Here is a 26366-nt window from a genome sequence, read left to right as displayed (position 1 = left end):
CTGATGTCATCTCGACACGTGTCCATGCCGAAAGTCTTACCTTAAATAAACTTGACCATAATCAAAGTCATTGTTGTTGAGTCATATCGAGCTATAGATTTAACACGGTGGAGTCTAAAAAATTGTCCAAGGACAGAAAAAGAATTTATTATACATAATCTTATTCTCTATCTCTACGAGATGCTATATATCATAATAAATTAAATTTTATTGATAATATAAAACAATTAGTATATTATATTAGAAATATAAGAAAACCTTTTTACTTGTCAAAGGAATCACCGTCGTCTTTCTTGAGTCCCCACCTCAAAATCATCGCTGAGAGTGAGAGATCCCTAAAAACACCAATTGCATTCTCTGTATCCCTAAATCTCTCTGTTTCCTCCCACACCCTAAAAATCCCTATTTTCCCGCTCCTTAAAACCCCTTACAATCCCCTTTAATTTTAAACCCTAGATTCAATCAAATTTGCACGGAAGATCCCTAATTTTCTGCACAATTTCTACATTCATTCACTTTTTTTTTCTTCTTGCTGTGCAGTTATGATTGAGAATCAAAATGGAAGAAAGTAAATTGATGTTTGATAATTGCAGCAGAGGAAATGAGAGCTCCAGCAACAGCAAACCACCTAACCCTCTTGCTGGAGATCGCCGTTTAGTGGCTTCTGCCACCAAGAAGTCCCTTGTTCGACACCCCTCTTTGGTAAATTTCTCTTCTTTATCGGAAATGTTCTATTTATTTTGGTTTTTTTAGTGTTTGATTTATTACTTTGCAAAATTACTAGTTGGAATGTACTTGCCTTAGATTCGGTGTTTGAGAAAAACTTAATTTGTTACTATAAGATGAATTATTGAGTATTGGAACGGATACGGAGGATCAATTCTAACTAGTTTGGCATTGATGTGTAGTTTGCTTATTTAGCTGTATAATTGATAATTTGGGTTAGTTGTCTTAGTGCAGAAAGGAAACAAAATAAGTACTTCTCTATTGTTTTGTTTATTGCATATATCAGTATGTTATGGATGTGTTTTTGCTTATATCTATAATTACTTTTGATAAAGATAGCAACTAAAGTTAGGAAGGTAATCATATGTATTTTTTTTTGATAAAAAAGAAGAAGCTGTTTAGTTGTCTTATTGGGGAGATGTGTGGAAGCATTTGGTATTGGATAGGTCCAACCGTGTTTGATGGCTGTGCAAAATAAAATGTTGAAATTTATAGGGCACTAGTGTTTTTAATCCTTATCTCTTCGAGTATGTTCACACATGTCCACACCTCCATCTAAGCATCCTCATCTTGTCCGCCACTAATGTCACTCCCACCTTGTCCCGTATAGCTTCGTTCTTAATCATAGCTCTCCGAGTATGTCCACACATCCATATAAGCGTCTTCATCTCTGAAACCTTCATCTGCTGAACATGTGCATTCTTGACTGGCATCACTCAGCCCCATACAACAATGTTGGTCTAACCACCACTCTGCAGAACTTAACTTAACTTTAAGCCGTACTCGTTGCATCTTCTTGATGCCAGTAATGAAACAACTTACTTCATTAAAAAAAAACCTTATGCCTTGGCGATGCTAAGTTGAGTAGCATCTACTAGGAGGATGTAATTTCATGGTTTATTGCTTGCGATTCTTTGAAAAGTATACCTCTTCCATTAATCTAATATGAATTTTGTCCTAGGTTTATATGAAAATTCTTAATAGCATAGTTTTTGAAATAATATAAGTTTAATATTTGAACTGATGCATCTGTATACTTTGTTTGTTTGCGTGATTTATTTATTAAGTTTTTCTGGTCTCTTTATCTGGAAATTATGGTCTGTTACTTTGTACTTTTATCTTTCTTTGTATTAGTTGCTTGCGGAAGAACTTGAAACTCTCAGACTTTGTATGATCTTTGGTGATTTTGTATTTTCTTGATGTGTATTGAAGTTTTGAGTGGAGATTTACCAGGTGAGAACCAAGTTATCAGATGCTCCTCTTCTTGAACCAAGAACAACTACAGGTGATCATGCAACAGAGTACCTTCCCATACTTCGCTCAGGTGCTTGGGCTGACATTGGATCTCGGTCAAGCATGGAAGATGTTTATGTGTGTACCGACAATTTAATGAGCCACCATAGAACAACTAGTTCTAATGAAGAGACTCATGCCTTCTACGGGGTAACAACTTTCTCCGCTCTTGCACTTCACGAACTTGAGGCATGATATTAATTATTAGTTAATTACATAACTTATTGAAAAAGTACTAGTTAATTACATATGGTGGCAACTGTAATTCCACATCGTTGGGAATAAATTATGTTATAATTATTCAACATTGTGACAGGGAAGGCAATGCCTGATTGCTCCAGTTTCCCTGGTTCAGTGAGCATTGTGCTACCTTTTTATTATTCTTATTTTAATTTCATATTCGGGACCTTGATTTTCAGACGTATTTGGTACCTATATGTTGACTTGATCTGTTTGTTTTACGTTAGCATTAAACAAGTATAAATCAATTCTAGTGCTATGTAAATAGCTCTAGATCCACTCTCTTCAAGTTCAGATAGTGAACTAACAAGAATAATTGAACTGTCAACCTGAGGCTCATAAGTCATAAAAATACAAATAGTTGAAAGGGAGGAAAGAAACACAAACAATGGGCACTTAGAAGTTTCAGAACAAAGTGCAGTTTCTAAATTTTTTTTTGTACCAGTTCTTTTTTTCCTTTTTCGTAATAAATAGGTGGGATTGTCTGTAATTTTGTGGTACTTGGTTAGAATTGCTAGACGGCAGGTAGCCATTTCCACTTTAAATGCTTTGGGAATGTCGGAAACTGATGTGCCAGGAGGGAATGTATTGATGAAATACATAGTTAGATGTCTTATGTTTTAAGTTTTTGATGTTATTTTCTTCCCATGGCTAGTTGGGTATATTGATAAAACTGAGTAAAGGGAATTTATAAGGCTTTTCCCCCCTTAAGTTTCCATTGCATGGGCACTTTTTATCCTCAAAGGGGAGGGAGCTGGAATGTTTCTTCTCATACTCAAAACTAATGATATCAGTAAAATCATTTCACTTCATAAAAAAGTTTATCATTAAAGTCATTTCAAGCATGTACTATTTGGTGTTTGAAAGATGAACAATCATTAACTAGTCATTATGCTGCCACCATCCAGACAGTACTGGAGCTGAATGGTAATAAAGAAGTTTCAAGCTGATTAGTGTGTTCACAGTTGCTTATTTACCCACTCTGTTTGTTTCATTTCATTATGTTTCCTCTACAATTGCCTGGAGTATTCTCTGAACTAGCGTTTCTTTGGAGCTTGAAGTAACACCAAGAACTGTGATTACTTATGGAGGGCTAAGGAAAGAAAAATTCAAATTTGGGATCTGTTTTAGACATCTCAAAATTTAATCTAGAGTGCAGACCTTTTTTGTGTTGCTTTGTGATGAAACTGAAGAATATTGACTTTAAGATCAAGCTTGCTTACAGATTGAAAGTCTTCTTGCTTTTGGGATGTTTGTGCTTGTTAGGAAGTATTTAAGACATTTTGCATATGCACAGATCTATGGTGGATATAGTTTTAAAAAATTGTTTGATGTATTAAAACTCAACCTTTTTATTTTTTTTAATGCAAGATTTTCGATGGACATGGAGGAAAACATGCAGCTGATTTTGCTTGCAACCATTTACCAAGGTTTATTGCTGAGGATGAAGACTTCCCAAGGCAGATTGATAGGGCAATTTCTTCTGCATTTTTGCAAACTGATACTGCTTTTTCAGAAGCCTGCAACTTGGATGCTGATCTTGCTTCCGGTACCACTGCTTTGGCAGCCCTTATTATTGGAAGGTTCACTTGTTCTCAACTTTAATCATCTGTTGTTGACTTAAAAATTCATTTGTTGCCTGTTTAGTTTCCATTTATTTTTCATTATTTTTGAATTTTGAATGGGGGCAATGTGTTAAGCCAGGTTCAAGGTGGGCTTAAATTTGGAAGCAGTTTGATACCATTAATTTGTAGGAATTCTGTGTCTTTTCAACTAGAGCATCTGCACTACATTTCTACTAGAATATTTGTACTTTTCTCGTAGTTTTTCTGTTTTTGATCAGCGGATATTTGTTTTACTACTAAGTTCTTAGGTAATTTGTTATGTCCAAGATACACAACATGTAAGAGCTTGCAGTTAAATTATTTGCTTGAGGTTCTCTACAGATGTCTTGTTGGAAACTTCGATAAATTCCTGTATTTTCAACGCACCTACGTACCTCAATCCTACCAGTTTGCTGAGTACAGTTACTCTACTGAGGGGCAACAAAGGTTGGAACTTGTACTAATTCTCATGGCACTGGACCTTTGACTAAACACCCCTGTGGAAGCTCTTTCAGTTACTTTTCAGTCATGTATCTTGAGATGAGTTTATAGTGCCATCTGCATTCAATATTAGATTTCTCTGAGGAGGTGTAATCTAATTTTCTCCAAAAGATGTTTATGTCCCCATGTCCATGAGAACCGCGACTCTTTGTTCATTTGCCTGCAGTATTGTCAACAATTTTTTGGATAACTACACTGAACTACCCCCGCTACCCACATGCTTTCTCAGCCTAGAGTGAGGGGATCACCTAAATATGTTATCTTACTTTTGCTTTGATCTTTTGCATGGGAAGCAGTTCGCTGGTTGTGGCAAATGCTGGAGATTGTAGAGCTGTACTTTGTCGTCGTGGTAAAGCTATTGAGATGTCGAGAGATCACAAACCTGGTTGTTTTGGGGAGAAAGAGCGGATTGAAGCTTCTGGAGGATATGTGTATGATGGCTACCTGAATGGACAACTTAATGTGGCTCGTGCTTTAGGAGATTGGCACCTGGAAGGATTAAAATCTATTGATGGTGGTCCACTTAGTGGAGAACCTGAACTTATGAGCACCAGACTTACAGAAGAGGACGAGTTTCTCATAATAGGTTGTGACGGTATATGGGATGTCTTCATGAGCCAGAATGCTGTTGACTTTGCTCGTCGAAGGCTTCAGGAACACAATAATCCAGTGATGTGCAGCAAAGATCTCGTTGATGAGGCTCTGAAAAGAAAGAGCGGGGACAATTTATCTGTGGTTGTGGTGTGTTTTCAAAAGCAGCCACCTCCCAACTTGGTTGTCCCACGCGGAAGGGTGCATAGGAGCATTTCTGCAGAAGGCTTAAAAGAGTTGCAGGGCTTTTTGGATACCTTGAAAGATTAAGATAGTAAACCATGACCTTTTTGTTTTATGATCTTTTAGTTTTCAGTTGTAGGAGTTAAAAGATCTCCCCTCCCCTCTTTCCGCTGTTCCTCCCTTCCCTTGTTGCTTCTCATTCTTGTAGTTTATGGTTAGATGATGGGAGAGATTGACCAACCAACTGTAACATATGCGGCGCTGTTGTCTGATTAACTAACATTTTCTTTGTTTTAGGTGATTCTGAACCTTCTTGATAAATTTTAACTTGAGATATCATTTCCATTAATTTTCTCATTGAAGTCCTGCTAGCATATTATCCAACTAAGATGCAGGGTTGGCAGGTGCAAAATGGTCACTGTTTTCCAGACAGTTGATTATCTTGGTGTGTACTTTTTTCTTTGGAGCTTCTCTCTGTTCTTTCTGTTGTGCGCTCCGTAGCTGCGTATTACTCGGGCTTACTTGAGTCAGCTTCTGCCTGAGATTTGTGCTTTATTTTAGTTTATCATAATTTTTTGCATATAAATTGTATATTTGTTTTATACTTATCAGTGTGAGTATTCTCTTTTGTTTCTAAGAAAATACTAGGTTAATTGTGCTTCTCTCCAGAATCCGTTCAATGAAGGCTTCTTTAGTGCACCTACTCTACCATTTCAATCTAGAAAAAATCCTAATCCGGTTAGTCTCTCTATCTATCTATCTATCTATCTATCTATCTATCTATCTATTTCTTTCTCTCTCTATCTATCTCTCGTGGAGTTAATTTCTCAGACAGTCACTTTTCTATTATAAAACAAAGTTGAGTGACTTTCTGATATAAAAGTTAGTTGAGTGAACGTATGAGAAATGAATTCGTCTCTTCTTCCATACTAATAATCTTCCATCTTTGTTTGATAAAGCAGGGGTTAGAAATTTATCTCCAAAGCAATGAGATTCCAGATTTTTGCAGCAATCGAGTAACATATTCGTCTATCTACTTTACTATGCCCACACATAATGAATATAAATTCTTAGGAATGATTGTCTGGTGTGTTCGAAAGTTTGTCAAAGTACCAACTTCAAGAGGTTTCCATCTGCGTGGATTGAGCTTTAATATTGTTGGAAGAATGCCTTCAAAATGTTACCATTGGCGATATGATTATGAAATATATGCTAGTCGCGCAGAACCATCATGTGTACTTTACAGATCTTACTTGCAAGAACCATTTTATGGACAGATTATGGAAGGTGGAGATAAGATGTAAATCGCAGAGTTTGGTGAAGAAAGTACAGTAAAGAAGATAGGGATCCATCTGTTATATTTAGATGAACATGGTAACGTTACATCTTTGCCAGCAATCATTGATCATTCTCATTCAACGACATAGACTCAGTAGAGTAGTATCCAAAAGGCATAATACACAAAACATACATTCAAACTAGGCCTCAATTGACAAGTAAACACTTGACTTTGAGAGTACATGTCTAGACACCTCAACTTGATTTCAACAGACAACTAAACACTCCCCATTGTGTCTTGTGGACATCTGATGTTGACGTGACACATAAATTTTGAAGATGTCTAGATGATCCGTTTTACAAGTTGGAGTACTCAACTAACATAGAGGAGATGACTTGAGGTGTATTATTGTGCACAAGCATAGTTGCTAAAATATTCATACACTAGAAAGAATCTTTACTGTTAAACAATACAACTTGTACATCAGAATAATAAATTAGTGTTACAACTTGATCTATTATTCCTTTTAATATACAATTTAAGATGTTATAACCAGAAGGTCTCGGTAACACTACTAAAGAGGACTGTCTATGTATTTGTGAAGGATCTAGAAGTAGGCATCAATACGAAATAATGTACCGATTATGAAAGGTAACAGAATATCAATATACAACAGAGCAAAAAACTTAAGTGGCTACAATGTGCTTGCCTTTACAAAAAGAACACAATGCCATGTTCTTTATATCTAAGCTGGAAGTTGATTAGTCCGAGTAGTGTTAATGTTAAGATAAGTGACACTTGACCTATGTCTTCCTTTGCCAATGTAAGATAGGTCGTCGTTTCTGGTTTTTATGAATGTGCAACTCAGGGGCGGCTTAAGCATATTAGTGGTTTAAAGTCACAATCAAATGAAGCCCTTAAATTTAAATTGTACTCCAAATATGACAAGTTTCTTCTAATAATTCTTTCATTTTCTATGAAAACTTTATTTTTTATACAAATAGTATTCCATATTATTTTAAAAAAATAAATTATAATCTATCATTGTTAAGAAATGAGGTTCTCAAATTTGGAGGCTTAAACATGGATCATTTCAATCCTGACTTCATGAACGTAAAACTCCATTCACTAAGTACCTTGAATATTATCCTTTTTTCCTATGATTTGAGTACGAAAGACATAGTATACATCCATGAAGATGTAATGTTCATGAAAATATAACCAACAATGAAATTGAAATTTATAATAATGTTTAGGTTCGATTCATTGTCACAAAAGAATGATGGATATAGAGTATTGGTTATTCATTAATTTAAATTTAAATTCTAAATTTGTTTTAAGGCTTTAAGCGGCAATATAAACACACCCGAAGCGAGGCGCTCAAAGTTGCAGATGATTGCAATTGGCGGGTATACAGTGCTTCTTCCTCTGCATACTGCAACTTCAATGGAAATCGAAATCTCCTCTGTGAAAATGCTCTATAAACATGTGAGTTTTTTCCCCCCAAACATAGCCACTATGCATTTCTAATCCAATTTGAACTTCATTTTCACTCTTCTACTTTTGCAGCTCATTTTCTGCGCCGTTCAACGATGCCGCATGTCCGATGCTCTTTGCAGGTTATCCGTGAAATTGACCTCGTTTTCTCGATTAGCACTCCCGCTCGTTCGAATATCAGGCAATTTCTCTCTCTCTCTCTCTCTCTATATATATATATATATGAGTGTGTGTTTATGGTAACCGCAGTTCCGACTCTTCCATCAGAAATTCGTATCTGTTGTCTCAATATAATGCCGTAATTCTGTATATTTATGTCTATGATGGCATAGGAAGATGCGTCATCTGAGAGTGATTCAGTTTGGAAGACGCATTGACTAGTTTTTCTGGATTTATGAAAATTACATTTGCGAGTAATTTTCTTTCTTTCTGATCCGAGTCTTTTTTATGCTTGTAATAGGGAAATGAAATTGCATTTAAGAAACAAAATACAGAGTTGTACTTTGAAGTTTGAACTGCAGTTTGATATATTGTGTTAATACAGTTAGCAGAAAGAATCTATGATGATGAATCATTAAATTTTCTCACCAACAGTTTCTGATACTGGTGTTGGGAGCAAACCGGAGGATTACCAATATCTGAAATACCGAAACGACCCTACTCTGGCTAATCAATGGGGTAAGCAATTGGCAATTACATGCTTGTTATGTTTTGACTCTGTTTTCCCAAGTTATATTTCTCAGAGAGTCATACTGGATGCGCACATAGCTTTGGTTTAAGGTTCAGTAGACACAGAGCTCTCATCTAAACATATCTGTGTGTGTACTTATGAAGGAAACAAGACCTCACACTAAAAGAACTTTGATCAACATTTTAAGATATATTTTTTCACCTCATTGATATGTGAAGAATTGCAACTTATAGTAATATTCGTATTGTTTTGGGATATTTAAATTTTAATTCTAAAATATTGATTTAATCTAATCCAATATAGCTTCGAAGATTAGTCAAATTGACTATCAAAAAGTGAAAAGTGACATATTTTGGGACAAGAGGAGTAATGATCTATTCTCGTGTTTAGGCACAACGCCGAGACAATTGTGCATGTGGTTCCTAGATGGTGCATTCCCATAATCCATGACTAGAATTTATTCTGACCAACTAAAATTCTGATTAAAGTACTAGAAAACGTCACCGTCTACTCCATCCCTTGGAGTGAAGCATAATTTGATGCACAACTTGAGATACTTGGAAGTTGGAACATTGTTCTTCAGATTTGAGCTAACAGATTAGGGAGCTGAAAAAGAGGAGTATATTGTGGGGTGAGATGAAAGAGAAAAAAATATGGTGATTCTAGGGGAAAAGTAACAGAATATTCACCAAGTGTACAGGTTGCGTAAATGCCTTTGTTTTACTCCCATGGCTGCCGTACAAGAAAAAATAGAAAACAACATAAAGAGAGGAAAAGTAAGTAACTAACATAAGAATTCAATTTTTAATTTTCTCACGGCATTTCACAGGTATTGCAACTCAAAATTATGTGTCTCGGCCTTTAATGTCGTCCTGCTTGGAAGATACAATTGAAAAGCCTTCCATAACTTTTTTTCTACCACCTGTGAGTGTGCTGATGATATAGTATAATTACATTGCAGATGGGATGATTTCTCTTGCAACTACAAGTAAGTCTTACCCTTCTTGGTGAATAATTCTTTTGCCTAGTCAGATTTATTGTTAGGATAAAAATTGACAAATTTTGAAAATAGTAATATTTTTGTGATGTATGATTGAAGTTGTATCAATAAAGTACTGTAACTACTTCAACTTTAGAGGATGAACTTCTTGCTTGCCTTCTGCTCCTCTGAACTTTGCTACTTTAGTTTTCTAAAACTCTTGTGAGCTGAGATGTGTTTGTTTTTTCCATTGGTCTATGCTTTGGTGGCAGTTTATGCATGACATAATCTTCACGTGTTACTTTAGCTAGTCCTGTTCTTTCCTTTGTCCTTTGAGGGATTTGATAATGATCTTAAGATTAGAGGCAGCTTTCTAAAGCTGGAGATACTTAGAGGTTAAACTAACTCCACAACATTTTGGTTTTGCTATTCGAACAGTCTCAGAACCTTGAAACGCTTAAATCGAAAAGAGGCATTACCAATAAAGCAACTCTACATTTTCTTATGGTAAATTACAACAACTACATACCCAGTGTAATCTCATATGTGGAGTCTAGGGAGGGTAGAGTGTAATCCCACAAGTAAGGTTTGGGGAGTATAGAGTGTACACGGATCTTACTCCTACCTCGGGGAGGTAGAGAGGCTGTTTCTTAGAGACCCTCGGATCAAATACAACAAATCAAACTAATTATGTAAAAGGCAGTGGAGAAAACAGGTCAATTAATAAGAGAAGTAGTACATACTGTCCAAAGAAAGAATAGTTCCAATAACGAAATAATGCGGTAACTGAAATACAAAAAAAATATATGATAACAACTATCAAAAGCAAGAAAAAAAACATGTAAAAGACTACTACTACGACATACACGGTGCTTCCAGACTCCCGCCAAGCCTAATCCCGCTGAAAAGTGAGACAAAACTCAACTACCTACTAACCTTCTACCCTAATCCACGATCTCCATATCCTCGTGTCATTGATGAGCTGAAGTTGCACCATGTCCTGTCTAATCACCTCTACCCAATACTTCTTCGGTCTACCTCTACCTTTCGTCATACCCACTATATCCAACCTCTCACACCTCCTTATTGGGGCATCTGCACCTCTCCTCTTCAATGCCCAAACCATCTCAGGCCTCACTTCCCTCATCTTGTCCACCACGGAGGCCACTCCCACTCTGTCCCGGATAACTTCATTTATAATCTTATCTCTCCTAGAATGCCTACACATCCATCTCAACATCCTCATTTTTGTAACTTGTATCTTGTGAACATGGTAAATTGGGATCAACTGTTTACTCAAAACGTCTCATCGCTAACTCTTCTTTGAATCCTGGCTAATCATGTCTTGAATGATACAGTTCCTTAACCATTAAATTTTAATGACAGAATACATGTTCATCTGTAGCATCTTCAGAAAGGTTGTGTCCACTAAAAAGCAGAATTGATGCAGTTTGACAGTTCATCGAACTTTATGTTGTTATCTAACTTAACAAATTCCAATCAAGCTCACACAACTTGTCTTTTAGCTTAGGGTGATCATTATCTACTAGTAATAAATTGCTTTGGAAGAATGGTTTCTGGATATAATTATCTTTCATAATGACAGGTTTATAGAAGTTTTACATATATAACATATTTCTTTCTTTGACAATTACATAACGTTGGAAGTACTCCTATATCTCATAGGATTGAGAACATTTGGTAGTTTAAACTGAGGGATGAAAGTTGCAGGCATATCTGAGAGCGAGATATACAATTTAAACGTAAATCTGAAAGATTCTAATTCTGCTGGGAGACTGACAAAGCTACCCTCAACTGCAAAGAATGGTGCCAAATTCAGGTATGCCATTCAGGGGCTCCATCCATGTGATGCTACACTTAAATTAGTTTTCTCTTGACCATACCCATCTAGTCTTTTCCCTCCTTTCTATGCTTCTGTCTTTCCGCACATGGTTAATTAGCTATACCTTGCAGTGGGACTGAAGTATCAATATCAATATCCAAGAGCCTTGATGACTTATTGGCAGAGATTACTTGCTTTCTTCAAAAGGTTCATTTTTCATGTCTATCAGCTGATTCTAGCTATGATTTCCTAAATTATATGAAAAATTCTCTAACTACAGTTTTTCATTTCTGTTTACGCAGATGATCCTTCTGAAGATTCCGGTTAGTTCATTACTTTTCTTGAAATGCTTTATATTTAAATCAAATGCAACTATCTTCTCTATAGACCCCTCTTATAAATGATAGCTACTAACTGTTCAGACTGCTCAAGGCGTTCAGTGTGGACCTACTAAATGCAAGTGTATATATTTTGGATGAGTTCACCATGTCAAAAATATTTCTGTTGTTATCAGATTCGCATTAAGATTTGAAAGCTTTAAGCTTCTATATGTCATTAACCTACTTCTTTGGCCTTATTATATTTAAAAAGTTGTCTTTTTCCATATACTGTTTTCTAGTAAATAGCTAGGAGCCTAGGACCACTACCTCTCTGTGGCTGATAGTTTGTTTCTCTTCTTACAGAAAGTTGTAATGGAACTCTTAGTATGTGGTGATGATCCTTTAAGTTCACAGATTGAAAGTCGTATTCTGGCAACTGAGAGCAGCTCTGCATATTCTCCTGTTGAAAGCATAGAATGCTTGAAAGTGGGACTCAAGGATTATATTCGTAAGCACCAAACTTGCTTCTCAATTGGGTGAGTACTAGAAAGGTGCTAGGTTTTGGTTAATGAATGATGGATGCATTCCAACCTCTAGTTTTTGTTGAAGGGTGGATAATGTGTTAATAGGTCTTACTTACACATGTTGAAATCATAATTCTTAGGTGCTAACATGAAAAGATAACAAAGAGTACTGAGAAATGCTATTTCTTGTTTCTTCATTGTACACTTTGACATAGTTTCCCTGAACTTTGTCATTTCCTTGTTTTACATGGACTATTTCATCTACTAACTTTAAGTTAGCCTTTCATTCTGCAATTTTCCCATTAAAAAGTGTAACATTTGCAGTTCTTCGCTCTTTCTTGTGTGGTTTTGTCTGTATGTCTGACCGTACATTAAGGTACTTCAGTGTGATGTAAAGTAGTGCATTATTGTTCTGAAATATACAATTTGTTGATTTTACCTTCTTAAAATACTGGTGACAAATAGTTAGATTGAGTGAAGATGGGAAAAAGAAGCTTGGGATGCACTGGACCAGGTGAGAGAAAGTCAGGATCAAACATGAAAGGGAATGCTAGAACTCCCACCATAGAAGCAGACTGAAGGAGGAGTAGAGGCAAGACAATTGATCACATGTAGCATGCAGGAAGTAGTACTTAAGTTTCTTAAAATCTGGTTGACAGCTCAATTGACTCCTTCTCTGTTTTGATGTAGGAGGATTTAAGTTTGCTAACGTAATTTAGTTAAGATCTATTTGTGGTGCTAAACTAGAAATTACAACGGCTCATATGGTATATGTAAAATTGCAACATCTCATATAGGATCTTTGGTGATGTAACTGTTGTGCAGAATCAAAAACAAAACAAAAAATCAATGTGCAGTGCATTGAAACAAGCTTGTACATAAAGTTGTAGTTTCTTATTTCAGGGAAAACCTGAAGGTTGGAACTGGGGTTGCTAACTCTTCAGGTAGTTCTCAGGGAAATAGCCAGGTGGTGGAAGCTGTTGTGATTATCAGTGAGATGTCAGAACTAGTCCCTTCTTCCAGCATCAGGGAACAAGACATGAAAACAGAGGTTTGCTTTGGATTATTAATTGAAGAAAACTCTTCAAAGCGTAAAAAATGTTTGCATTCCAATATGTGCTTTATTAATTATGTTGTGACCAAATGTTAGATAATAGCTCACTGTATAGATGCCATGTTGCATAATCTTTCCCAACATCTATTAACTTGTGTTTTGAGTTCATTTGTTGTCCTAGAATGCGTGGATTGTGAAAACTAATGATAATATCACAGATATGCATTATTTATGTCTTTGGGATTTCAACTTTCAGGGGTCTTTTATCACACTATGAATCTCTTGTTTTCATATAAGCATGGAGCACAAGGTGAAGAACCTCGTGCACTTTATGGTGTGTGGAGGCTAAGATTTATGCAACTTCCCCTACATCATGGTGTAGATAACTATTTATGCAAGTAATAACTGAAAAATATTTTTGAACTTTTGAGGGCCAGCAAGTGGACCTCTTTCTTTATGGCCATCTTGATGACATTGGATTGGATAGGTTACATTACACATACAACAACTATGTCTCAATCCCAAGCAAGTTGGGGTTGGCAGTATAATCCTCACTGACCATGTGGCTCCATTTATGTTCATAAATAGATTACATATCAGGAAACAAAATTCTATGTGGAAAGTGTGATTTTCATATTGTAATATAAAATAACCTATTTTCTAAAATAGAGTATCCCCAGTGTACACCAAACAGGATACATTAATTATCCGATCTTATCTACTGTGGACAAATATGGTCTCTGGTATTGAGTCTAATTAATATTGCTTATTAAACTTCGAGGATATCAAAAGCTTTTGCTTAGTGAACTATACAAGTTATTGGTTGGCTGTCCCAGCCATTTCTAGTCCTTACAGTTGTTTCCAAAAGTATACGAAGGAGGGGGACTTAATATCTAACCTCCAAAGTAAATGAAACACAAGTGAGGACACAAAGGAAGGTTTTCAGGAAATCCCACTTATCAGCTAAGCTCACAAAAAAGGTGCGATGAACATATGAGGATTCCAATATGAATCCTCACTTACTCACTAAACTTGGCCAATTCCTTTCTTCTGTGTCTTGATTCTAAAGTTAGCAAAGCCAGCTTTATCCATGATATAAACTCCTCTCACTGCTTGAGGGAGCTCATTAGCAGATATAGAAATTCTGTAAGATTGTTTGATAGCTCCAAACTTAGCTAGCCCATCTTCCATAGCATTGAGTTCCCCTTCCATTCATGCTTGTCAAATATTCTGGATATCAAGTCAGTCAGCTTTGATGGTTCACTGATGCCATTGATCATATCCACTACTATTTTAGAGTCCATTTCCAGTAGCACATTAGTAATTCCATTATCTGGAAACCCCTGCAAGCCAGTGCTAGGTGCAATAGCCTTGGCAACATTACTAGAACTTAAAGGAAGAAGCTCTGAGAAGGCCATGACAATTTTTCCCTGATGACCTTTTAGAACCCCCTCTTCTCCAGCTAGTTTCCCTTCTAACATTGAACTGCCATCAGTGTTGAGTTTGACATAATTTTGAGTAGGCTTGTTCCAGTATTTTTTTTTCAATCAAAGGGTTACTTATATTATAATATTAAAGATTGACAGTAGTAACAGGTTCTTCGCCCGTTGCCAAGGACATATCGTTGTTAATAGTTTGGGTCACATCCCGACCCTGAATAATACAAATTGAGGGCTTGTTCCAGTTGACAGTAATACAAGTGAGCTTTGGCTTAAGTTATCCACTAATCACAAACCTCCCTCCTGTTGGAGTTTAAGTTAATCAACCCAAGATCTTTGAAATAGCAATGTTCAGATTAACAAAATATTTAAGCAATTTTTTAAAAATTAAGTTCCATGTATCTGTTGATGAGGTTCTGTTGAAGTTTTTTAAAATCATCTCTAAGCATTACTTGCTCGTCTTCTTTCAGTTAAGCCAGTATCTCGCACGCCTTTCAGTGTTGTAGTTTGTTTGTGTTTCTTTAATTTGTTTTAATGATCTTCTATGCCTGATTTCAGATCTTATATTTCAAAGACTTTGTACCTTGTTCTATTGCTCAGTCATCCCTCGATGCATTGACAAGCATCAACTGGAAAAGCTATGGGTTGGCTCTGCAGAGTGTTGCAGATCATGATGATAGTGTAATGCTGGAATGGGAGAACCTGCCACCAGATTTCCAAATTTATATTGCCATCCATTGTTACCATAGACAATATCCATCATAATATAATACATATCCATGAGAATTGACATGGTCATACACTCTTAGCATTAACTTCAAACAATGAGAATTGTCTTTTGCTTAACTTGTTGACAAGGTGAAACAGTGGGTTGCAGAAAACAGTTTTCCTGATCGAAATCTAGCTAGAAAAGCTATCAAGTGTTCTTTGGATGACTTGAAAGAAAATAATCAAGGGGTTCTCCTAAGTACACGTGCACTTAAGGTAATTTTCTCACTCTTCTCTGCATTCTTTCTGGTCATTGGATTTTCTAGTTCCTGGTATTGGCTTGGTATGTACAAAATACCTCCCATTGTTTGATCTATTCTGCATTCTTATACGTCCATACCCAAACATGAAGCTGAAAAAGTAGTTTGTTTTTTCTTCTTCTTTTGATACGGATTTTTAAAGAGTGGTTGCTAAGCAGACAGTATTCAGTAATTCCAGTTGGCTAGGTAGTTCACATACAGAAACTAGGCATGATGTGGACTTCACATTCTTTAAACACCATCTGAAGTTCTATATGACTAGTGCTGATTGAATCTGAACAAGGGATAACAATTATTCAAACATAAATTAGAGCAGTGATTGGCAAGAAATCTATTCTCATTGCCTCATTGGGGATGAAAGCTTCCTAGAAAAATTTCTCCTTTTTACTGGGAGTGGCTTTTAAAGCATCATCTATTTAGCACTGCTGTTCCAGCCTGTCAGATGTAGCATTTTTATTAGCTGGAAGTGCATATGCTTTCATATGTTTCTGCAGAGTCCTTTTAAATTCAGTACCCATATCCATGGTCAGGAGCATACATAGTATGACAGTAGCTAATGCATCCGCAACCTCTATCCCAGACATTATCTATATATTTGATTAGTTTGTATCTATATGTGTGTATAAATTAATCCACTGCTACAACTTAGCTATAGGTGCAATAGGATTCCACATGAACCAATTTAAAATCTCGATACACCTTCTAGCTGATTATGATCTTCTTTGAGCTTGAAATGGCCAAAATTTCAGTTTTCCTTCGCATACATAGCTAAAGTTCTAAAAATATTTCTCCCTCAGACATGTGATTATGCACCTGACCTTGCAAAAACGCTTGCTCGCCTGATCTTATCCTCCAATGACTTGAACTTCCAAGAAGAATGTTGTTCTCTTCTCGGGGTACAGTCTCAAGAGGTTAACACGGATAATGTTGGAAATTGCATCAGGGAGAAGATAATTTCAGTCATCAGATTAAATGATCGCAACTCCCATAAGCATAAAGAAGCCCCAACCTTCCTATTTGAAGATGATTGTTTCCAGAAAGAGGATTTCATGGACGAGGAATATCAAGAAGGTGAAGAAGCTTACAACTCTTTGGATCTGTAGAAGGTTAGGAGCATTATTAGATGTCCAATTATTAATTTCTTCTCTTATTATGTTTATAGTTTACCTCACAATCAAACTATTCTAGTTACTTCTGCTTGGCTTTATTATTGCTATGGAAAAGGGTAAATGGATTTATCATTCTGGGGGCAAACAATATGTATGGACTTCATGGTCCAGAGTAGATAAACTGATACTCAACCATTTCTACAACGTTGTGGTGAAAAAGAGAATATATATATATATATATATATATATATACACACTTCAAAATTTCATTTTCTCAGTTTTTTCCATGTTACTGAAATATCTAAGGATTCATTTGGTCATAGATTTTGGAAGTATCTTGTAGAATTATTATCTTTTGTCAAATATCAGTTCAACATAGAAATCATCTAGTTTTTGGGAGATTAGTTTTCAAATCTCAAAAGTTGCTTCAAACTTGTTTTTGCCCCAAAATCTTACATTATATGAAAGTGCCCTATTGATTACTTCAGATTTATTTTGCTTGATTTGTATAATTTTTTCTTTACATTTGTAAACCCTTGTCAACATAGATGTGATTTTTCATCTCCTACCTTGAATAATGTTTGCTTGTAATGTATAAATTTTTATTTGTAAGTCCATGTTAATATATGAGGTCTCTCATCTTCTACCGTTGTTATTCTTGAATTTTTTTTTTAGTACAGATGGATCTTCCTAATAATTTAGTTAGTAATCGCGTTATTAGCAATTTTATTAAAACATTGTGTTTTGATTTTAGGATATATAATGTATCATCTAATTCATTATTAAAATGATAATTTTGTGTCAGTTAATTTGTATATAGAATTATTGTTTTTGATAATAATAATTAAGGTCATTAATAAATATTCTGTATAATTTGGAATTAATATGTTTGTTTGAAGAGAAAGAACCCTTTTCATTTCTCTGTCTTTCGACTAATATCTCATTACTAACTCAGCCTTGCTGCTTTGAAAATTTTCACGTATAATATCAGCCTAGATAAATTCGTTTCCTTGAAGTACTTGAGATATAGGTAAGTTTATTTATTCCTTCTTCCATTCATGCTTACTTATTCATTTTGGAGCGTGCATGTTCTTTAAGATATAATTATTTATGTGAGTATTTTATCACAATACTCGTATAACTTGGTGTATAGTCTTTGGTCTTCAGAAATAATTTGAAAATAAATAATTAATATTACATATTCTTGAAATACTGGACAAGGAAAAATGAATGGAAAAATTATTTCTTTGCTTAGCCCATGGAGCCGGCCCAACCCAACCTGTTATTGGGCTAGGGTTGGGATAGAATTTTTCAAGCCCATTTAAAATTAGGGCTTAGAAGCCTGACCCATATAAGCTTTTGACTTTTGAGGCTTGATCGGGGCCGAGCCGGGGTCAACCCATGGGCTAAAACTATTTAGTTTAGGATAAGAGCAATTTTCACATATAGCAAACACAAAATTTATATTTGTATGTTATAACAAAGTTTGCATAATTGCGCTCCATAGCAAACATATATATGTATAATTCGCTATACATATACAAAAAAAACAGTTGTATAATTATTTTGGGTGTCTGTCACTATTTTGTTACAAATATAATTCTCCAAGAAAACTATTATTGAAACATCAGTTAGCATAAATTGTTGTATAACATATACAAATATTGCAACTCTTATGTTCTGTCAAGAACTCACAGTTGCCTCACAGATTGAGCAAAATAACATAAGTAAGCCCCCTCAATAAATTAGAAGTTGTCCAACATGATCGAGTTGAAGAGAAAGCAGAGAAAACTGTACAACATAAAGAATTGACACAAAAAAAAATCATGACAACTCAATTTATGCCAACGTAGGTAGCAGAGTCAATATCGAAACGTAAACATCTGAAGTAAAAATTGTATAATCCAAAAAAATTGGAAAAAAATTAGGAAAAATTACTTAAATACAGAACACTTCTTTACCTATTTTCAATATTTCCCTACTCTTTACTAAAATACAAAAATCCCTTATTTTCCCCCAATTCAACTTAACCGGATACTTTATTAGTTTAAGTATCCGCCCGTTATTAATTAAAGTATCCGCGTTGCTATATTATGCATCCGCCCGTTAATTAAGTATCCGTGCTGCTAACAACTTAATAATTTAAGTATCCGCCCGTTATTAATTAAAGTATCCGCGCTGCTATATTAAGTATCCACACTGCTATATTATGTATCCGAAAAACACTAAAAAAGGGATTTTTGGTAATTAATGAAAGAGTAGGGAAAGGAAGTAATTTCTTTCTTATACTATGTCATTTGCCTAATTTTTACTTAAATATTAGCTCCTAAGACCTAATTTTTTGTATATGTATAATTCGCTATACATATACAAAGAAAGCTGTTGTATAATTCGTTATACATATAAAAAAAAAGCAGTTGCATACAAAAGATCAATTGTATAATCTGTGTATGTATAAAACGAAAAAGAGAGAAAGGCAAAAGAAAATTGGGCAGGGAAATATTTGTATTGTATAATTGTAAGTGTATAGGACGAAGATATGTGTATTTGCATGTGTATATACAATTTTCTCTCGCTTTATACAAACAGAAGTGCAATTTATACATTTCGTTTCTGTTTGTATAAAGTGAGAGAGGCGAGTGAGCGAGCGAGATCTGAGAGAGTGGCGAGCGAGATCTGGGAGAGGGGAGAGAGGGGAACAAAAATATATGTATATATACAATTTTCTCTCGCTTTATACAAACACAAACACATTTTATACATTTGTGTTTTTGTATAAAGTGAGAGAGGCGAGCGAGACTGCCACCAAACGTTAGTGGCGAGCGAGACTCCACCAGGGAGAGTGACGAAAATAGCAATAGTTTGCTATAGGGTACAATTAAATCAAAGTATATTTATAGCATTTAATTTGAATTAATAGTTTGCTATTATATATAATTTTCCCTTAGGGTAACTTACAAAAATCTCTTTAGTGTATGAGTTAATTACTTAAAGGCACACTATATTGTAATTTTAGGAATCTTATCAGATTTTAATACGTCAAGATACATGTATCTCAGAATACATGGATTCAAAATTAGAGTTTTAAGTTTGAAAAACAAAAAAAAAGGCCAGCCCGCAGCCCTTCTAGGGTTGGGTTCGGCATTTTCAGGCCCTTTCAAACGAAGGGTCGGTCCGCCTTAGCCCATCAAATTCCCTGATCGGGTGGGGCTGGGCTGACCCTTTTTGATAACTTTAGAAATTAATAAAAGAATACATTCAAAAATTTAGCAAAGTTTTCTTGGTATAAATTTCCGAAAGTGAAAAGTGTAAAGACACGCAATGACAGGGTCAAGTCGAATATGAGTGGGTGTCGAGTCGATATCGAGAGTAGGGTCTTATATGTCAATGTCTTGTGTTTTACAACTCTTTTCTCCCCTAAAATGTAGCCCAAAAATATTTCCCCTTATAGAGGTAGTTAGCTTTCAACAAATTAGCCAAACAAGGGCCAACTAAAGGGAAGAACATATATTTTCCTTGCTGGATGATAAGATTTTTTGTTGCTTTCACGATATGGGAATCTACATGTATAAACAAACAAGATTAAAAAGTTTCTCCACTGATAAAATAAGAATTTTATTTCAAGACTCCTTTTGCTCGATTAGTTAGACTTGCAATCAGTCGATAAAGCTAATTTCAGAAATTCCAATATCGAATTACAATGTTTGTTTAAAGTGGCTACAAACATAAAGATATATAGCTCGTGCGTGCTAGTTACTGCAATGTAAGTATTGAGGTAATGATTGAAGCAAGTGAGCCAATCAAGGTTGCTTCATCATGCAAGTGTAGGCCATGCACATTTGGCTGTCACCAATGTGGAATCATCTAATATTCTTTTACCATTTCATCATGCAAGTGTAGGCCATGCACATTTGGCTGTCACCAATGTGGAGTCATGTAATATTTTTTTACCATTTATGTTGAATTCTTCGTGTTTACTTTTAAACAATAGACAATAATTACGCTAAATAGTGAAAAAGAACTCAAGGAGATTTGATTGATGATAAGATCATAATTCATCTATAGCTAAATAGTGAAAAAGAAAATACTACTCCCTTCATTTCAACTCGATCTTTCACTTTTTGGCAGCTTATTAATTACAACTTTTCACCGAATATATTTAAAACTATAAGATTAAAAGTCATTTTGATACATATGCATGTCAAGTTAAAGTCGGACAAAAAAATCAAACAAAGAAAGTAATACATTTGATCTAACAAAATTTTTATGCATGGGGTCAGGGGTTACTCGAAAGTAAGGCACTTACCTTAGGCCTCCAAATTTGAGGGATGGGTGAACTATGAAGGTCATTTTTTGGCAATAATAAGATTATTATAAGTATTCTTAAAAATAAAAAGAAATTGTACCATTTATTTAAATCTTTAATTTAAGATTATGAAATTCAGAAGTTTCTTGTTTTTTTATTTAATTCCAAACTCATTTTAAGTCAAAATCACATAAATAAATTGAAATTATTCTTTTAAAAAGATTAAAAAAATTCATATAAAAGAAAGAAACAATTTTGAAACTCAATTTATTTTTAATTTTGGGCCATCACTTAGATGGGGTCACATCTTGGTTGAGAATCACTCGTCGCATTCAGGCCCTTATCATTATTGTTCCACTTCCCATTGAATAAGGAAATTTCCTACCCTACTAATTTTGTTGCTCTTCTTTCTAACATAAATTATTTCTATCAAGAAAGTTTTATGATTTTTTGGGAGGGAATAGTATATGAACGAAAAATTGTTTTATATAAATATTTCTATTATTCATAGACCTATATATATAAACAAAATAGTAAAATCCTCTTACATTTAAAGTATATGACTCTATTATCAAAGGATATTGTGAAATGAATGAAATTGTTCTATACTTAATCAATAATTTAAGGTTCGAGTCTTGGATATAGAAATTTTTTTGGTAGGGAGCACTTGCCCCCACCACCCGAATGAGACTCTACACGGTGCAAATCTAAAATAGTCAGACTCCAATATAAGTATCAGTAGACACCGAGTGAAAAACCTAATAAAAATATATGACTCTTATTAAAAGTTTCTACAATTAAATAACAAACAATTCTTAAAAAACATATGCAACCTCCATCAGAAAGAACCTTGAAAAGCCTTATAATTAGGACTAGCTCATTTATTAATTTTTTCATTTTTAGTACTCCCTCCGTCCCATATTATAAGTCACCTTTTTCATTTGCACTTGCATTAAGAAATAAGGTAATTTTACCCTTATGCCCTTATTTAATGTTTGCTTATGATAATTTTGTAATAAATGATGAAATGATAGATTTCAAAAATATAAATGCATTTGGATGACTATTTAAATTTTACTTTTTGGAGCCAAATGTTTTCACCAATTGATCCAAAAAAATTTAAAATTCAAGTTTTCCCCATCTCAATTTTCCTATATATTTTGTGTAAAATGTTTTTTTATATATTTATATATAAATTCTTAAAGCAAACATGACAACATCACAAAATATTCAACTTTCAAGATTATTTTTGAATTTTTTTTCATCTTTTATTTTTAATTTGTTTGTTGATATTTTTCTTTAAAATTAGATTTTATAGAATAAGTAGTGAAAGTTAATTAATGAATGAAGTACTCTCCCAATGAAATTAATTAGTTGTAGATTTCCTAGGTTAGTCAAAGTAAATTTTCAAGGTTAATTAATTAATCAATCAAGGGTATAATGGGGAAAATATGGTAATTTATGCATAAATTTTATAAAATGACATATATTGTGGTCCAACTATTTTTAGAAAGGGGTGACTTATAATATGGAACGGAGGGAGTACTATGATACTCCTTTTGTCCCTAATTACTTGCCCACTTTTCCTTTTATAGTTGTTCCTAATTACTTTCCATTTTGACAAATCAAGAAAGGACAATTTTTTTAACCTATTATACCCTCAATTAAATGACTAATTACTTTAAAAAATGCAGAACTTTTCATCAATTTCATAATTAATAGGGGTAAAATGATAAACTCACTATGTCATTAATTAATTTTTTAATAGATGCGGCAATTCAAAAGTGAAAAAGTAATTATGGCACGGACGGAGTAATTGTTAAATGTACATGTTCTACTTGGCTGAGTAAAGGTAAGAAAGGTGTTAAATGTACATGTGCTACTTGGCTGAGTAAAGGTAAGAAAGGAAAATCTTTTGAATGATCAGAGAGGATTCGTATCTATGATATATAAGCAGCCTTGATTGTCTTTACATAGGGGGGCCAAGTGGTTTTCTCTTTTTCAAACACATCACCAACTACTACTTCCGTCTTAATTTACATAATGTTGTTTGATTTGATACGAAGTTTAAGAAAAAAATAAGTATTTTTGAAATTTCTAATCTAAAATAAGTCATAAATATTTTGTATGACTATAAATCTAGACATTTTTTTTTTTCTAAAACTGACAAAAGAAAATCGTGTCATATAAATTGATACAATAGAACTAGTACATTATTAATTTATTAAACTAACATCATGCCAAAGATATTGGACTTAGGAATTGGACGCGTGGGGAATATCACTATCTTTAATAGTATGAGATATGCTAATTCTTTTGCTTCAAATAGTATAGACATTTCAATTACATATTATAAAATTTAGGTTAGATACACTCTTTAAAAATAAAAAGGGCTAAGTAACTACTAAATTGTAAAAACAAATAAATTATGAGAATATGCTAAGAATCGAAGCTAGGTGAACCCTCTAAATATTCATCTCGATCAACCGGTCAAAACCTCTTTATCTTTTTATACAAATATCAATACAGAATTATACATACTATTTAATATATATATATATATATCGATCATTGTTAGGTGACCTTTTTTTGTCACTGAAGAAACAAAAATAGAAGAAGATGAAGAATAAGAAGTTAGTTAATTTGTCTAAAGTTACACTTTCCTAATTCTAAACAAAAATTAAATTGGCTAAGATTTAAATGGCACATGTAGATATCTGTTACTCCCTCCATTTCTTTTTATATGTCATTCCTTTCTATAAATAGTTGGTCTACAATACTTGTCATTTTATAAAATAATGTATAAATTATCATATTGTTCCTTTTTTATCCTTGTGAGTTATTAGCCTTGAAAATATACATTTGACTAACTTAGAAAAGCTAAGTAAATGATTCATGTTCATTGGTTAAATTAATTAATCAAAATAAATTAATTATGTTCGTGAAAAATTATAAAACAATAAAATAATAAAATTGCAAGATTACAATTGAAAAAGAAAATGAACAAACAAAAATCTTTGCAGTCTGAAGCGTGGATATCTCGCTCTCTTTGAGGAGATTCAAGCCCACTGCAACAAAAAAAATTTCACTGATCCAGCAATAGTCCTCTTTGACTTGTCCCCTCCAGGATACAACAGACTTCACAAAGTATAACTCAACAACTCTGGACAAGAGTTGAGTCCAAAGCTTCGCAAAAAAGAACACTTCCCTTCAACTAATAAGAACTATCTTTTTGACAAACTTTATGCATTCTATATTTTCCTTGTGTGTTCTATGTCACAAACCAAATGAAGACCACCACTATTTATACTAGAAGAAGTCTTCCTAGAAATAAATAGGAAGATGATGGAGTGGTAAATAGTGAAAATAATGGCATTAGGAGTTACATATGTAACAAAGTATTACGAAGGAATAAAGAGTAAGAAGTAAATGGGATAAGCGGCAAACAGCCACCAACGCCTTGCACCTGTGCAGTTGCACCAAGGAATCAGTAACATATGCAATTACCCTATGGAGTAATGCACCAATTTAATGGTCCAAATGGCAGCAACAAATGCAAAGTCAACCAATGCATTATTCTAATGCAATAATACAACGGTCAGTGTGGCAATGCAAAAAATGCAACATTTCTTTTAATATTAAAATGCCCCTACACTAACAATCCCCCACTCATATTAATATTAACTAAGGGAGTATATCAACTGAAGGAAGACTACCATGCATAATGAAGGTGTGCTCTGCATTGAACTTCCACTTAGTGAAACAATAACTTTTACTCCAGTATCGTAGTGATTTCAGACTTGAACTATGACTGCTTAAGGGAAATAAAATATCACTGCTCACATATAATAATCAAGGTGTTGACATGAGCTTTAAAGTCAGCACGTTACGGCCTTGTGCTATCCCGGTTTCATGAGTGCTTTTGAGAATAAGCCAAATTCTCATAGGAAGCAACCTACTTCCAAACATCACATATGTGAAATATGTCGAGAGTGCTCCTGTAAGCTTAACACTCCACCCATTCGGGCTACAAATATTCATTAAGAGTTTTATCAACTCAACTTTCACAAATCACTACAGGAACCAATGCACTCACATCATAGGGAGGGAATAAAAAGATAGTGCATTTTTCACAACAAGTCATCATATGATTAGTTTTTCCCTTTGAACCTGGTTATAGGATCCCTAGTCCCCGGGTTGGGTTTCCTCAAATATGACTCAAGGATTTATAGGCTTCCATCTCATCCCCCTCGATGTGCTCCAAACCTTCTCTCTTGTTAAGGCCTTAGTAAGAGGATCTGTAAGATTATCACAAGATTTGACATAATCAACATTGATGGTACCATTTGTCAAATACGATCTTACATTACTGTGTTTCCTCCGTATAGGTCTGGATTTACCGTTGTAATAACGGTTTTGAACTCTACCAATTGCAGTGGTGCTATCACAATGAATTAAAATAGGAGGAATTGGTTTTTCAAAATAAGGAATTTGAAACAATAAATCTCTTAACCAATTCGCTTCCTCACTAGCTGAAGCTAAAGCAATTAGTTCAGTCTCCACGGTAGAATTAGCAATTATAGTTTGCTTTGTTGATCTCCAACAAACAGCACAACCACCTAAAGTAAAGACATAACCAGTGGTAGAACAGGAATCACCTGATATAGTGTTCCAATCTGCATCACAAAAGCCTTCAAATACAACAGTATTTTTTTTATAGAACAAACCACAATTTTTTGTTCCAATTAAATATCTCATCACTCTTGTTATATCATGTCAATGTTCATTACCTAGCTTGCTTGTAAACCTACCAAGTACTCCTACTGCATATGCAATATCAGGCCTAGTGCAATCAGTGACATACCTTAAACTTGCGATTATGCTAGCATATTCCTTTTGATTTATTACATCATTTTCACTTTCAACAGGAAATAAGTAAACACTTGAATCAAAAGGAGTAGCAACATGCTTGCAATCAAAAAAGTTATATTTTTTCAAAATTTTCTCAACATAATGTGACTGGTCAAGAAAAATTCCCTCACATGTTCTTGTTATTTTTATTCCAAGAATAAAATTTGTCTCACCAAGATCTTTCATATCAAAATGGCTTCTAAGAATATTTTTAGCTTCATCAATAACATTCATGTTAGAGCCAAAGA

At 34.3% G+C, this 26366-nt stretch overlaps 2 protein-coding genes across 3 annotated transcripts; both read left to right on the top strand.

Moving 5' to 3' along the window:
- Positions 1-259: 259 nt before the first annotated feature.
- Positions 260-5487, top strand: LOC125824941 (probable protein phosphatase 2C 57). 2 transcript variants are annotated; one of them, XM_049504290.1, is made up of 5 exons: positions 260-359; positions 541-702; positions 1951-2169; positions 3631-3842; positions 4661-5487. In XM_049504290.1, exons 2-5 carry the CDS (start codon positions 559-561, stop codon positions 5223-5225), a joined length of 1140 nt encoding a protein of 379 aa, XP_049360247.1. In that variant the 5' UTR covers positions 260-359; positions 541-558; the 3' UTR covers positions 5226-5487. The 2 variants fall into 2 exon arrangements, with proteins under 2 accessions (XP_049360247.1, XP_049360248.1); XM_049504291.1 differs by having other exon boundaries at positions 273-702; positions 1960-2169.
- Positions 5488-7863: 2376 nt separating this feature from the next.
- Positions 7864-17033, top strand: LOC125824953 (type 2 DNA topoisomerase 6 subunit B-like). The gene is made up of 12 exons (XM_049504303.1): positions 7864-7905; positions 7987-8095; positions 8509-8592; positions 9567-9593; positions 11316-11424; positions 11559-11634; positions 11730-11750; positions 12111-12283; positions 13175-13322; positions 15323-15514; positions 15620-15748; positions 16590-17033. The coding sequence occupies exons 1-12, from the start codon at positions 7864-7866 to the stop codon at positions 16893-16895; spliced, it is 1416 nt and encodes a 471-aa protein (XP_049360260.1). The 3' UTR covers positions 16896-17033.
- Positions 17034-26366: the final 9333 nt, after the last annotated feature.

The sequence above is a fragment of the Solanum verrucosum genome, unplaced genomic scaffold, assembly GCF_900185275.1.
Source record: "Solanum verrucosum unplaced genomic scaffold, falcon-dt-bn FXZP01000086.1, whole genome shotgun sequence".
Taxonomy (NCBI): domain Eukaryota; kingdom Viridiplantae; phylum Streptophyta; class Magnoliopsida; order Solanales; family Solanaceae; genus Solanum; species Solanum verrucosum.
The sequence above is the reverse complement of the archived record's forward strand: the minus strand, read 5'-3'. Positions and strand labels throughout refer to the sequence as shown.

Bases quoted from the DNA above. Each gene is read 5' to 3' on its own strand.
- LOC125824941 (XM_049504290.1), top strand. From the start codon at position 559: ATGGAAGAAAGTAAATTGATGTTTGATAATTGCAGCAGAGGAAATGAG. The intron at 703-1,950 runs GTAAATTTCTCT...TTTTGAGTGGAG, and splicing joins TTGTTCGACACCCCTCTTTG to ATTTACCAGGTGAGAACCAA. The intron at 3,843-4,660 runs GTTCACTTGTTC...CATGGGAAGCAG, and splicing joins GCAGCCCTTATTATTGGAAG to TTCGCTGGTTGTGGCAAATG.
- LOC125824953 (XM_049504303.1), top strand. From the start codon at position 7,864: ATGGAAATCGAAATCTCCTCTGTGAAAATGCTCTATAAACAT. The intron at 8,096-8,508 runs GCAATTTCTCTC...TCTCACCAACAG, and splicing joins CCCGCTCGTTCGAATATCAG to TTTCTGATACTGGTGTTGGG. The intron at 11,635-11,729 runs GTTCATTTTTCA...CTGTTTACGCAG, and splicing joins TTACTTGCTTTCTTCAAAAG to ATGATCCTTCTGAAGATTCC.